Raw genomic sequence first — 13,508 nt, 5'->3', positions numbered from 1 at the left:
TGTAACCTAACCTTAACATTTCATGAACGTATTTGACTCCTATTGTTACATTTCGTTTTGTGTATCATTCTCGTATCCTATCTCAAACATATCATTGAACACATCGTACCGTAATTATTATCAAATAATTCACATATTATAACATGTACATAACAAATAAGAAGCATATCGATTCACAGACAATTCACACATATCAATATATATGACACGTGCAGAGCCACGGAGCACGTGTCAACAGCAAATATAACCATGCCGATAGTAAGGTCACTTACCTGACTAGCTTAAGTCGTTGTCACAAATATAACTTTAATTAAAGTTCGATTTCGTCCTTTGAAATTCGAGTCAACCTATATGAGCCAATGACATTAGTTTCAGGTTTGAACTCTACAAAATTATTTCTCTAATTTACATTGGCCATCATAACATTTTCCGTTAGACAAAATTCAACTGAGTTCATTACCCTCTGATTATTTCCTTTTTTATTGTTAAATTCTGTTCAACAAAACTTTCCTCAATCTCCCTCCCTCTCTCTCTCATCATTTTACATAGATTTTTCAATTGTGTAAACAGATATTATGGCCAATTTTGAGTCTGATTGATTGGCTAGGATCTTAGATTTCCAACTAAAATTTTATTAAATCTAACCTTATTTAGTATAACTTAAAATGCTAACAAAAATCTAATCTATTGGATATGAGATCTGATTATTACCTGGTAAAATATGAAAGAAGATTTGATCCTAAATTAATTTCTTATAACCATAACTATAAAAGGAAAAGGAAATTTGTGATAGGTTTTTACCAGGACCAAAATCTATAAATCTGCAATCTGCTTATGTTGGAACTTCTTCTACCATTGTTGTTTTTCTGTTTCTTTTTGCAGTTCGCTTAAGGATGGGTTGAGGAGAGATAATTGTGGGGAGGGATGGGAGGTTAGTGGAGAGAAGGCAAAATGTTGTTTTTTTGTTTATTTATTATTATTATTATTGTTATTTACCTTTTTTTTTTTTATATAATTATTTTTATTTATTATTATTATTTTTTGGGCTATTACAGCACCATGTTGAGCTGACAACAAGAGCTCTAATGTTAGCCCTTTTGTAAACAAGTCTGCCACTTGTTTTTCTATCTTGATTTTCTACATCTCGATTTCTTTCGTCAAGACTTTCTCTCCAATAGAATGGTAGTACACCTCTACATGCTTTATTCTAGCAATGAAACGCCAAATTTTCTACTAGGAAAATTGCAGATGGGTTGTTACAATGGAGTGGTATTTGATAGTTAATTTTTTTTGTATCAATCTTCCATCAAGAGTTTCATCCATGTACTTTCCCTGAGGTGCTCAAGTTGCTGCTCTGTACTCTGCTTCTCTAGTTGACAATGATACTATTGGTTGTCTTTTGCTATATCAATAAATTGTTTTCAAACCGAGCTTGAACACATATCTAGTGCATATCTTTTGGTATCGTGATACCCTTTGACATATCTCAATATCTGTCGAGCCACATCCAAATGAAGCATCTTTGGATTTTGCATGTAATGACTCAGGACTCCAACTGCATTTTTGGTCCAGGTAGATCTCTCTATTTAATTCTCCATGCAAGAAAGCATTCTTCATATTCATCTATCATATTTTTCCAATCTTTATTTACTACAAGTATTGGAGGAACTTGTACGATAGTGATCTTCACCACTGGACTAAACATTTCATCATAGTGTAGTTCATATTCTTGAGAGAACCTTGGATCTACAGTCTGAGCTTTGTATCTCACGGTTGATCCATCCCAGGTACACTTTATTTTATAAATTCACTTGTAAAAGATAGATTTTAACATCTCCTGAGCTTGACATTAGTTCCCAAGTGTGATTGCTCTAGGGCTATAATTTCTTCCTGCATCGCTTTCTACCAAGTTGAGTTTTGTGATACTTCTTCATATATCTATGGCTCATTAATTCCGTCTTCTACAATAGCTGCGTTGGTATACTCTAGATTTGGCTTTTGGATTATTTCTAATTGTCTAAGTCGTTGAGGTGCAATTTCCTTTTCACCAAGTTCGCTTGGTTGAGTCACTCCTTGCTCACCAACATTAGTGTCACTTGGATATTCAAACACATCAACATTTGACTGAATGTGCGTAGTTTGCTCCCCCATATTCTGTTGTAGAATTTCTTCAGTTTGCTCCCTCGTCTTTTGTAGAAGAATTTCTTTAGTTTACTCAAGGTCTGGTAATACTTCCTTCTCTAAGAGTCACCCCGCTTCCATTGCACCACTCAAATCTGCTGGGAATGAACCCTTTATTCACGCAGAAGCATTGAGAACCGGTTGATTTTTAATAGGAATTAAAACATAAGCAGTAATCAGGAAAGCAATAACTCATACCTTTGTAGAAACCGTTGATTATTATTCTCGATCTTAACAATGAAGCTTTTTCACAAAGTCTTTCGTGCTATGACTCTAATACCAGTGAATTGGCTTGTGGGAACCTTTTAGAATAATAGGAGAATTCTAAAGAGATGGTATAAAAAATTACTCTTTGGCTCAATACTAAGTCCTATTTATAAGGACTTCGTAAGAATATTTTGCCAAATATATATTCCAATATCTTACATATTGCGAAACAATATTTTATTTAAATCATATTTAAATATCACAATCTATTTCAACATATATCAAATACAATAAATTTACTTTTCTAATTTCAACATTTCAAATTAAATCTATTTTTCTCCTTTAATATTTAATATCAAGTATATTAATTTGAACCTTTCAAATTTATTCTTTCAACTTAATTTACCTTTTGGTGTTATTATGAACTAGCATGAGAACCTTATGGACATATACGTTATAAGCTCCAATGACATCAAATCAATTAACTAAACTCTTTAATTAATTAATTTTCATTCATTAACTATAGAACACTCCACTATAGTCCTATAGTTGAACTCTTATCAGGGGTGTACATTCAATCCGGTAACCCGACAACCCGGACCAACCCAACCTGAATTATAAGGGTTGGGTTGGGTTGGATTAGCATTTCGGGTAGGGTTGAGTTCATTTTTCTGAACCCGAACTGAATCAGTTCAGTTTCGGGTTCATGGATAAAACCTTCGGGTTGACCCAATAAAAAAAAATATAAAAATATATTAAGAATACTTTTGTATTAATGTGCTTGCTGGAGTGGTACTGAGTTTAGTTCAAGAACACTCACGTTCGAGTTCGTTTTTATTTTTAATTTCTTTGTTTTGTTTATATTATTTTTTATTTTGTTATTTTTAATTCCATACATATTTGTGTTTTTATTTTTAATTTCTATGTTTTGTTTATATTATTTTTTTTATTTTTAATTTCATACATATTTGTGTTTTTATTTTTAATTTCTTTGTTTTGTTTATATTATTTTTTTTATTTTTTTATTTTTAATTTCATACATATTTTTGTTTTTATTTTTAATTCCTTTGTTTTGTTTATATTATTTTTTTTATTTTGTTATTTTTAATTTATTTGTTTTATTTATATTATTTTTTATTTATAATTTCTGTTTATATTATTTTTTTTATTTTGTTATATGTTTTATACCTATGTTTAAGTTATTTAGATCATATTCATAAATTATATATATAATTTTAAAACATATTCTAAATTATAATATATATATATATAATTTTAAAATATATTCTAAATTATAATATATTTATTATCGGTTTGTGGAAATATTATTATATCACAATTTATATATAATTTTATTTTTCTAATAGTTTAAGGTAACGTATAAATAAGCATATTTCAATTAAAATATTTTTATATATTTTTTATTTTTGTTATATACAATACTCTTAAACTAATCATTTTTATTGTTTATTTAATTTCATGATCTATCCTTGTATTTTTGTTACTCTAACCCATTTTTAAAAAATGTCGGTATTTAATTGTTTTTAGTTTTATGACAATGTTGAACTATATTATAATTTTCGCTCGTTTTTTTATTATTTATTATTATTATTATTATTTTTTTTTTTTTGTCAATAGTTATAGATGAATTTGTGTTTGTCTCTAAACTTTTAATATATTTTATCTACGATTGTATTCGAATAATTATAAATTGTGGACAAATAAAACTTAAAAAAAAAATTTGACAACCCAACTCGAACCCAACCCGAAAATAGAGGGTTGGGTTGGGTTGGGTTGGGTTGTGAAAAGTTTCAAGTTGGGTTGGGTCAAAAAAATCCTCCAACCCGACCCAACCAGGACCATGTACACCCCTTAACTCTTATGCACGGTAGGACAAGTTATGTCCATGGGTTATTATTAAAGACAAGTCGATCGTTCACGAGTTATTCGTAACTACAGCTGAGTCAAAAATCTGTTTTACCCCTGTAATTACATCTTATACCTTAATACCACTGATTCTCTAATAAACAATTCGTTTATGATCCACTCATAAACTGAGTCCCTCTCGGGCCAGTGAGAGGGTGGGGCTCCATTGTTCAAGTCTCAAAATCAACACTTCGAGAATTACTCATCTACTTACCCTATATGGGAAGAAGTGAATTACATCTTGTGAGGTTATGTTCCCAGCTCCTTATTTAGTCAAGTCCTCAAAATGGTAGGCATATTGAATTGAGTCGCACATGATCTTCCTGTGAAATATTAATCTTCTTAATTTACGGATTTATAAATAGAGATTAAATATTTCGTGGTCCAGTCTTATACAAACTCATTGTGATATGAACCAAGAGACATCAATTATACAAGATGCTTCAATGAAGATGTGAAGAAAATATTGTTGAAATTATCAAAAGATATTTCACATTGTATAGGATACCTCCACTCACATGTCTCCACATGAATGATTTGGATTAAATCATTTGTAACAATTACAGAGCGGACCGTATCAATAGTGTTACCAAGATAAGGCACCCAACCTTATCCATGTACTATAGACCTTTTTAGTTATTACTTGAACATGATCCTCTTGTATGTCAACTATATATGGTTCAAGTTTACCATAATAACCTTGGATCTTATATGATTATTGGATTATGTTTCACACAATAACAAATTACTTAATTCATGAATGAGAAAATGTTTTGTTACAAAAAACTACGAGCTTTAGGGCACAAATCCCAACATAATCGTCAATCATGTTGTTTGAGCATCTTGAATCAATGATCCAGTCATCGTCATTATCGATATACTCTCCCATCATTGCCATGAGCGCTAGCTCGTCTTCTTCTATGACACATATTGCTCTACATCCCATTCCTCCTTCATCTTCTTTGGATGTTGCCACATTGCTTTTAATAGAATTTTTCTTGGACCAACAATCTGTGGACATGTGGCCCTTTTTCCAGCAATTGTAGCAAATACCTCCAAATATCTTCACTTGAGAGTTATTGCTGTCGTTCTTCTGAGCTCTCCTTGGCTGTACAGTTCCTTGATGGCTTCTTCCTTTGTCACCATTTTCGTATCCACATTTGGTAAACGACTTATTGTTGCTCTGACTTTCATTTGTGTAGAGTGCTCCTTCTTTGCCCTTTAATGTGATTCGTCTCATTTGTTTAGCCATGACTTCTTGACTGGCTAATAAATTTTCAAACTCTAATCCTCAGCCCAATGATCCAAGCTTTTGTTGAAGCAAGAACCCTTGAATCAAAGTAATTAACACCTCATTATACGAAATTTGGATCAACCAAGAGATAAGGTTAGAATTAGATTACCTCTTACGATCAAAAATCTAGAAGCAAGATTTGGAAACCTTGTTCTAAAATTGAGTCACTCCACAATCGAACTTGATCAATGCTTGATTGAAAGGCTCGGGTACAATTCTACCACAAGAATTGCTTGAAACTTAGAAATGACAAATATGATGCTTGGATTTCTAAGAGAAACGTCTCAATTTGAGATCTGAATTACATTCATCCACCAATCTGAATTTTACATAGCATATTGTGGGTATTTATAGTCTCTCGAAAAAGGACGTTTGTGGCCGAGATTTATTTCTGATCCCCTCTAATCTCCCCAAAAGAATAAGTCAAATTGACCATTTGACTTTTACATAATTTATAAAATTAAAAATAGTTCTTTTTAACAAATATTATGTGCTTGAGTGGCTAAGGCGAAAGATTTGAAATCAATTGAGCTCTCCCGGTTGACTCAGTAAATGGCTGGGGACGTGAGGTGCAAGATAGAATTTTCTCCTACCCACTTTTAGGGATAGAAGAGAGGTAGTTCCCTTAAATACTGACTCTAGGTCTTGAACAAGGGGCCCCACCCTCTCATTGACCTGAGAAAGATTCGGTTTACTGGTTGAACCACAAACCAATTGTTCATTAGAGGATAAGTGAGACATAAGGAACAAGAAGTAACTTTAGGGGTAAAACGGTAAATTGACCCAGCTCTAGTTACGAAAAACCTGTGAAGGATCGATTTACTAATCATGGTTATATCAAATGGACAGAAATATATCTATAGTGAGGGGAGTGCAACTACTAAGCTATAGTGAAATGTTCTAGTAGTTAACGAATGTTGGTTAACAAGGTTAATGAGTTTAACCGGTTAATCTTGGATCGTTGGAGCCCATGATCTATAGGTCCATTAGGTCTCTCTGCTAGCTCATATCAGACTAAACCATAAAATAGTGTGACGAGTGAGTTCGAAGTGTTCGGATTCAAATTAGGGAGAATGCGCTACATATATACGATATATTTAATCGCATTTTTGTTTTATTTACGAATTAAACAAAAAGAGAGAATCTGAGATATTTAAATAAGATTTAAATATCTTAATCAAATATGTGTCGGAATTAATTGGGATTGACATTTGAATTAATATTAAATATTAATCATTTAATATTACTTTAAAATTAAAATTAATAATTCAAATTGATTGTTGAATCAAAATGAAGAAAGTCAAAATGTTACCTTCATTTAATGGAAAAATCTATGTTAGTGGAATTTTGAGGTGTCAAAATTTGGTTTAACCAAACTTGCATGCTTGCCAAATAAACCCCACAAATTTGAGTGGAATTTTGAGTGTCAAAATTTGGTTAACTCAAGCATGCACATTTGCCACATAATCCCAAACATTTGAGTGGAATTTTGAGTGTCAAAATTTGGTGATCTCAAATTTGCTTGAACATGCAAACATGACTCTATAAATAGAGGGATCATGGTACATGGAAGATGGTTCTTGTTGGTGAAAAACATTGAGAAAAACCTCTCACAAACACTCTCTTCATATATACAAAATCCCTCCCAAGTTTAGTCACTCACCGGATTCCACAATCCCGTTCTAAGGCCGGAGGATAGTGGAGAAGACACTAGTGGTGGTTCGAAACCGGTTCGTGAGGAAAAAGGAATTTGAACTACAAAAGGTTAGTATTCAAACTCTTAAGTTTTAATATTTATGAACATGCTAGTTATTTACTATAATTGATGTTCTAAAAGTGCCTAAGATCTAAATTGCTTCTGCATGTGTTATATTAACACCATCACTCCCCGCATAGGTTTGAATTATGTTGTTGACATTTTTGAATCTTCATGACATTTTTTTAATCTTCTTGACAATATGTCCATTTGGAACATCGTGATTCTTATCATCTTCCTCCTCTTCGAAAGGATTTGTCCTCGAATCAGAAAACATTTTTTGAATCTTCTTGACAATAGGTCCATTTGGAATATCTTGATTCTTATCAGCAAGTGATGGTTGAGCAGACCATCTTTGTACAGCAACAACGAAACTTCTATATTTTGGTCGCAATTCATGGATAATGATTCTCTTCATTCGATATCTCCAATGGCAGACTTCGGGTCTAGTTCAGTAATCTTCCGGCAGATCGACTTAACTTTGTGGAAGTAATGAACAATTGTCATGTCACATTGTAAAATTGACAACTCATTCTCTAGAAGTTGTAGCCTCGTATCGTTCTTCTTTGAGAACAACATCTCTTCTCCGGTTGTAGTCTTCAAGGCAAACATTGCTTTGCCTACTTCGATTCTCCATTTGTGCAAGGTGTTGTTAGAATCCTCCTCTGGCGGCATAGTTTCACTCCCACCAACGATCTCCCAAAGGTTATGTTCTTGTAAATAGGACTTCATGTATGTTGCCCACGTGTTGTAGTTGTTGTTGTTGAGTTTCTTGATTCCTCCAACGATTTAGAAATCACCCATCGTGTTGGCAATACTTCAGTAATACCAAACAAGCTTTTTCGTCAAAAAACTTGTAGAGTCACGGACTACTTATGACACAAAGAAACTCACTCATTGATAATCTCAAGAAATCATTTCTGATGTAAAAGATTAGACAGAGTTACAACCATAGAGCATACTAAGAATTTCAAGAGATCAAACAACCTACACTAACCTCTTACTCTGATACCAGACTTTTTAACACAACTCTCCGTGGGAACACTCGTACAGTTTATTAAGACCAATCGAGAAGAGATTACAAGACACACCATAGAAAACTAGTGCACTATGTGTTTAAAAAATCTATTCCTAAAATTTCTCCACCTTTATTCTCAAATATCTAAATCTTTTTCCTAAAATATTTAAGATGTAGATATATTTATTCCCCAAATACTTAAATCATTTTCCTAAAATATCTAGGTATCTTGATTCCCAAAATACCTAAATCATATTTACTAAAATAAATATACAATGTTCTCATATAATTATTGGGCTCGACCCTATTAGACTAGTGATGATATTTTAACATGACATGATCATGTTACTTACTCCTTGTATATTAGTGTGAAGATTACTCAAATATACCAACACGGGTCCTTCTAGCATACTTTGTTTTACTCATATGCATTCTAAAAAATTTCCAAAAGGCCACTAAATACATAATTGCTACGAGCCAAACATGCTTAATTTTAGAGTTTTTATGATTAAACGACACAAAAGAAAGATGCATCTTGTTAGTATAGCAATGACTTTCAACTCTTTAAGCCTTTTTTTAGTCATCCTAGTAAGTGCCCCTAGTAAGTATGGAAACAATCTCGAGCCTCTTGAATAGGGTCAATTCGTCGTAAATCAATCTTAAGAGTGAGACATGGAACCACATAGCTAGATTAGTAGTTGACCGACATGCAGAGTTACTCCCCTAGATACAATGGGCAATGTGGTTTGTGTTAAGGGACGCCAACTAACCTTGCACAAATGATTTTCAAAAGATATAATGTCATATGGTCCAAATAGTTATGATGAGGCCTCATCCCGGATACCAGACATTCATTGTGTGACTATGTAAGTGTACTAAGCATGAAACAAAAAGTTGGTTCACTCCAAGATGAGATTTGTTGTCCACGAAATATGTGGTGCCAGAACCCAATGAACGGTTTCCAGGCCTTGTGGGTCTGTGACATGTAAGAGAACAACTAGAAACTTTGGGTCCTTTCTAGAATTTCAAATAGCTATAGAATTAGGCATTAACTTTCTAAATTTAGAGAAAAGTCTACCGTAACTTATTAGAATAATGACACGATGAGAGTCTATAGGTTGATTACTAAATGTTTTTATACTCAACTATTTTCACATTTTTTTATTTTTATTTTTATTTTATTTTATTTTTTTCTTTTTAGTCATGATGAAGATTCAAATACTCGAAAATTGAGTCATTACACAATTACAAAGTGAGTCATATCAATAGTATTACCAGACCCTCATATTGGTTAACACATACTAATGAAGATTACACTATAACCTTAAAATTTTCGTACCATGGATCATAAATTGCAACTAAAATAATCAAAATTATATCATTACGAGACTTTAGGGTACAAATTCTAATACATTTATTTATGGGTAAAAGTGGAAAAGGTATTGAGTCGGGGAAAGGGATTCAACCCGCATTAGGGCAATTGTAAAGGCCCAACAGAAAGAAAGGGTCGTTCAAGAATCCTTGAAGGACAGGTCGAGGCCAAAATTCGAGCAAATCCTCTACAGGGGTTGTCTCGCTCGGATTTCTACAACCTGAACCCATTATTGGATCAAGTCATCTGACTGCGCGATTTTGAGAACTTGGAAAAAATCCATACTTTGTTTTTTTTGGTTTTTATGTTATGTTCTTAAAATTTACAACATGGGATAGCTTCCATAAAGAACACATTGTTGCACTTTCGAAGGAATTGACAAGAGAGCGAAGAGTTTCCACATAAGACGCAGGCAAATGAAAGAGAATAATTAAGAGATGAAGATGAAAGAAGAAAAGAAAAGGCAAGAAACATAAAACGTAGAAATTGGGGGATTTATATGATTGAGAAATTAAATGAAAAGTGAAAAAAACCAAACTATTGGAACACATGAAGTCCACTTCCAGCTGCTATAAGTTTTTATGACCTTAGTAATTCTTGTTAACTTTACACTGTCTGCTTCAAACATACACACTCAAGATTGTTACTAGAATCGACCATTTCATAGCAACTAAAATGTATGCATATGAACTTTGCTTGGAGAAACCAATAAAAAGGCATTCAAACCTTCATCCCCCACCCAATCTTCCTTATTTCTTGAACAATAATAACAAACAGATATCCAAACAGAGAAATTGCAAGAATTTCTCGTCAAATAGATGGCGAAATCGTTGGAGTTGTTCAGCAACATCAAAAACCATAGATCCCAAAATAAACTAGTAATATAAAACCAAAAAATGAACCAAAATGAAATATCTAAGTTAGAGATGTAAATAAAAGTAGACTTCATCCCGGAACTAATAAAAGATGATAACAGTAATATCACTTTTTTCCACAAGCATGAAACTCACCATTCAACGTGTGCCAATACCATAACAATTGAGTAACAAAAGAGTAGGGCGTAACAATCCCATACCATGTTTATGAAACAACATCATAATACATTTTCTAATAAGAGGAAAGAAGAAAACGATCCACTATTCCTCCACATGATTCTCTTTTATTTATTCCTGCATCCACAACATCAAGTAACTTCATATAACACAACAATGAATGTCTCCACAGACAAAAGAAACAAATTTTCAGCAATAGAATTCACCTTTTTTCATTCATAACCTCTACTCTCACTTAGGTTGTCTAAATAACTTATTTGTATAAGAATATGAACCATTAACTGTGGCGACTCGGGGTTATATATGTTTTCTCAATGTTAATAATTATATACAAAGAACTTTAGAGAGTTAGTGAATAATAGCAGGCATTGGAGCAGTGTGAAGTTTCAAGAGAGAGAATCTATTTTCAATCAAGTGGAATTTTCTTTTTGAAACTTGAAAGTTACTCATGGTAGTAGCTTACAAAAGAGAAGAAGATATCTCATACCTCGTCCTCGTCCTCGTCACCGTCCTCATTATTCTTCTTGAGGCGAGTAGTACCACCCTCTTTAACAATGGGCAGCTTCATCTCACCGAAAGGTGTGTCGACATGAATATTCCCTTTTATGGTGTAGCCAGTCCCTCTTCCTCTGATCATATCCCAGAGTGCCGAACCGAAGTCCTTAGGCCTGAAGGTGATGGGCAAGTCGACGTAACTTATCCCATTTTTATCAATGGGTGTAAATTCGGAGAGATCCGCACGTCCAATACTAACATCAGAGAGCCAAACTTCACAGTCTATGTCCTTCAATCCCAACTCAAAGTCATTCTTATTTTCCAATTTCAAGTGGAGAATGGCAACAGTTTCTTCAAACGAGAATCTATCGAATTGAATCTTCTCGATATCGACGTCGGGCTTGTAAGGAATAGGGATCTCTCCAGTTTTCTCAAGTGGCAGTGTGAGTCTCCCAAAAACAGGCACGTCTACAATGAGATCAACCTTGATTCTGTAAGGAATGATACTGCCAGGTTTAATGTCATGATATGTGTTCTTTATATCATCATAAACCAACTTCACAGGAATTTTGACAGTTTCCTCTCCATGAGCATGAATTGTTCCAGCATCAGGAATCAACCCAGAGATCAGTTTCCTGCCATCACTCTCTATCAAGTAGTCAATGTCAATTAGGGGAATGGGAACAGGATTAGGATTTTTAATCAGAACATCAACAACAATCTCAGCCTTCTCAAGATTGATGGATGGAATATGAATTGCAGCGACATCTGCAGTCGGCTTCCCAAAACCGATCGCTTCTTCAATCTTCTCGCCGATGTCATGAATGAAATCTTTCACTTTGTCCATGAATCCACCCTTCCCTTCATTTTCATCTTTCTTTTGGTCTTTTTCTTTATCTCCCCTTTCCACGATCTCAGGTTTATCAGAAGACGCCATAACTTCATTGTAAATTACAAATGCAGAAATTTAGAACAATTCTCAGATTTATTACTTTGTACAATTTCAAAGATGATAAAGTAAATGCATAGTTGCCTCAGAAAGATGAAACAAAATTCTAGAGACTCAGAGCTTTGGTTTCAGAATCAAATATCATCATGTGGTCATAAGTTACAAGGGAGGTTAACATGTATGTTGAAATTTTCTAAAACTGGACCAAATTAATTAAACATTAACAAAGAAAACAGTCGATCTGAAGAAAGGATATAAAAAGCATTAACAATTGTGGGATTTGCAGAAGAGAAACTTGAAATGCGGTTAATAAGGGATCGAAACTTGAGTATGAAGAGAAGGATGGGGTTAAATGTTAAGACAAAGTGGAGATCGGAAAAGTCAAACAAACAGATCGGAAGAAGATCCAAGAGATAAAAAGAGAAACGAAGAGAAGATGAAACAGAAGAACAGCAACAAAATCAAAATAGAAAAAAGTGAAAGTAGACAATTAAAATGCAGAAGAGAAGGAGAGGAATTAACCTGAAAGAGATGAGAAGGGCAGTGGGAGCAGAGTGAGCGGAAGGAGGGGAAGTAAGAAGAAAAGAAGAGGAAGGTCAAATAGATTTGGAGATGAAGGAAGAGGACTTAGATTGATCAGATTAATCGCCGAGGGACACGCTGTAGCCTTTACGCGCTGCCCACCAGATTTCTTCCAATAAATAATTGACGTGGCTCCCACATTCATACCAACCAGCCGGTGATTTTTTAATGAATTTATTATTTTCTGTTGGACAATAATATAAATTAGTTTCGTAATGGTTCCCCAAAATGGACTTGAAATCGTTTAAAATCAGCAAACCATATGTCTTCGCTTTCAACTTTACTATACTTTGTGTACGTACCCGTTCTTCCATCTTGTCAAATTCAGCTCCTTTTTCTAAGCCCGATCATTCAAATTGGTAATGTCCTTGCTTCCCACATCAAAAACAGTTGATGGCCGACCAGTTCACAAAAGGCCTTACCTGAATCTTGAGACCATAGGATAGGATATGTTGACACATTTTCTTCTCCCCTTTACTATAAATATTTTTGAAAGAGATTCTCCTTAATATTTATTGACTCATACAAACCCCTTTAGTAAGAGTAGACCGTTCAAAAGCCCCCATTAGGAGTAGACATTCAAAAGCCCCTGCTAGACCCCACATGAATCTAACTATGTGAATAAAAAAATAAATGTAAGTAATCCATCTATCCACTAATTTCTCACTTCCCCCAA

The 13,508-nt window shown here is 33.7% G+C and overlaps 1 protein-coding gene across 1 annotated transcript; it reads right to left on the bottom strand.

Annotated features, from left to right (window-relative positions):
* Positions 1-10,701: 10,701 nt before the first annotated feature.
* On the bottom strand, positions 10,702-12,930 carry LOC111472629. The gene is made up of 3 exons (XM_023118246.1): positions 12,773-12,930; positions 11,294-12,240; positions 10,702-10,923 (listed from the first exon to the last, which is right to left on the bottom strand). Exons 2-3 carry the CDS (start codon positions 12,236-12,238, stop codon positions 10,918-10,920), a joined length of 951 nt encoding a protein of 316 aa, XP_022974014.1. The 5' UTR covers positions 12,239-12,240; positions 12,773-12,930; the 3' UTR covers positions 10,702-10,917.
* Positions 12,931-13,508: the final 578 nt, after the last annotated feature.

The sequence above is a fragment of the Cucurbita maxima genome, unplaced genomic scaffold (genome assembly GCF_002738345.1).
Source record: "Cucurbita maxima cultivar Rimu unplaced genomic scaffold, Cmax_1.0 Cma_Scf00080, whole genome shotgun sequence".
NCBI classification, from domain to species: Eukaryota; Viridiplantae; Streptophyta; class Magnoliopsida; order Cucurbitales; family Cucurbitaceae; genus Cucurbita; species Cucurbita maxima.
This window is presented reverse-complemented; position numbering and strand designations above follow the sequence as displayed.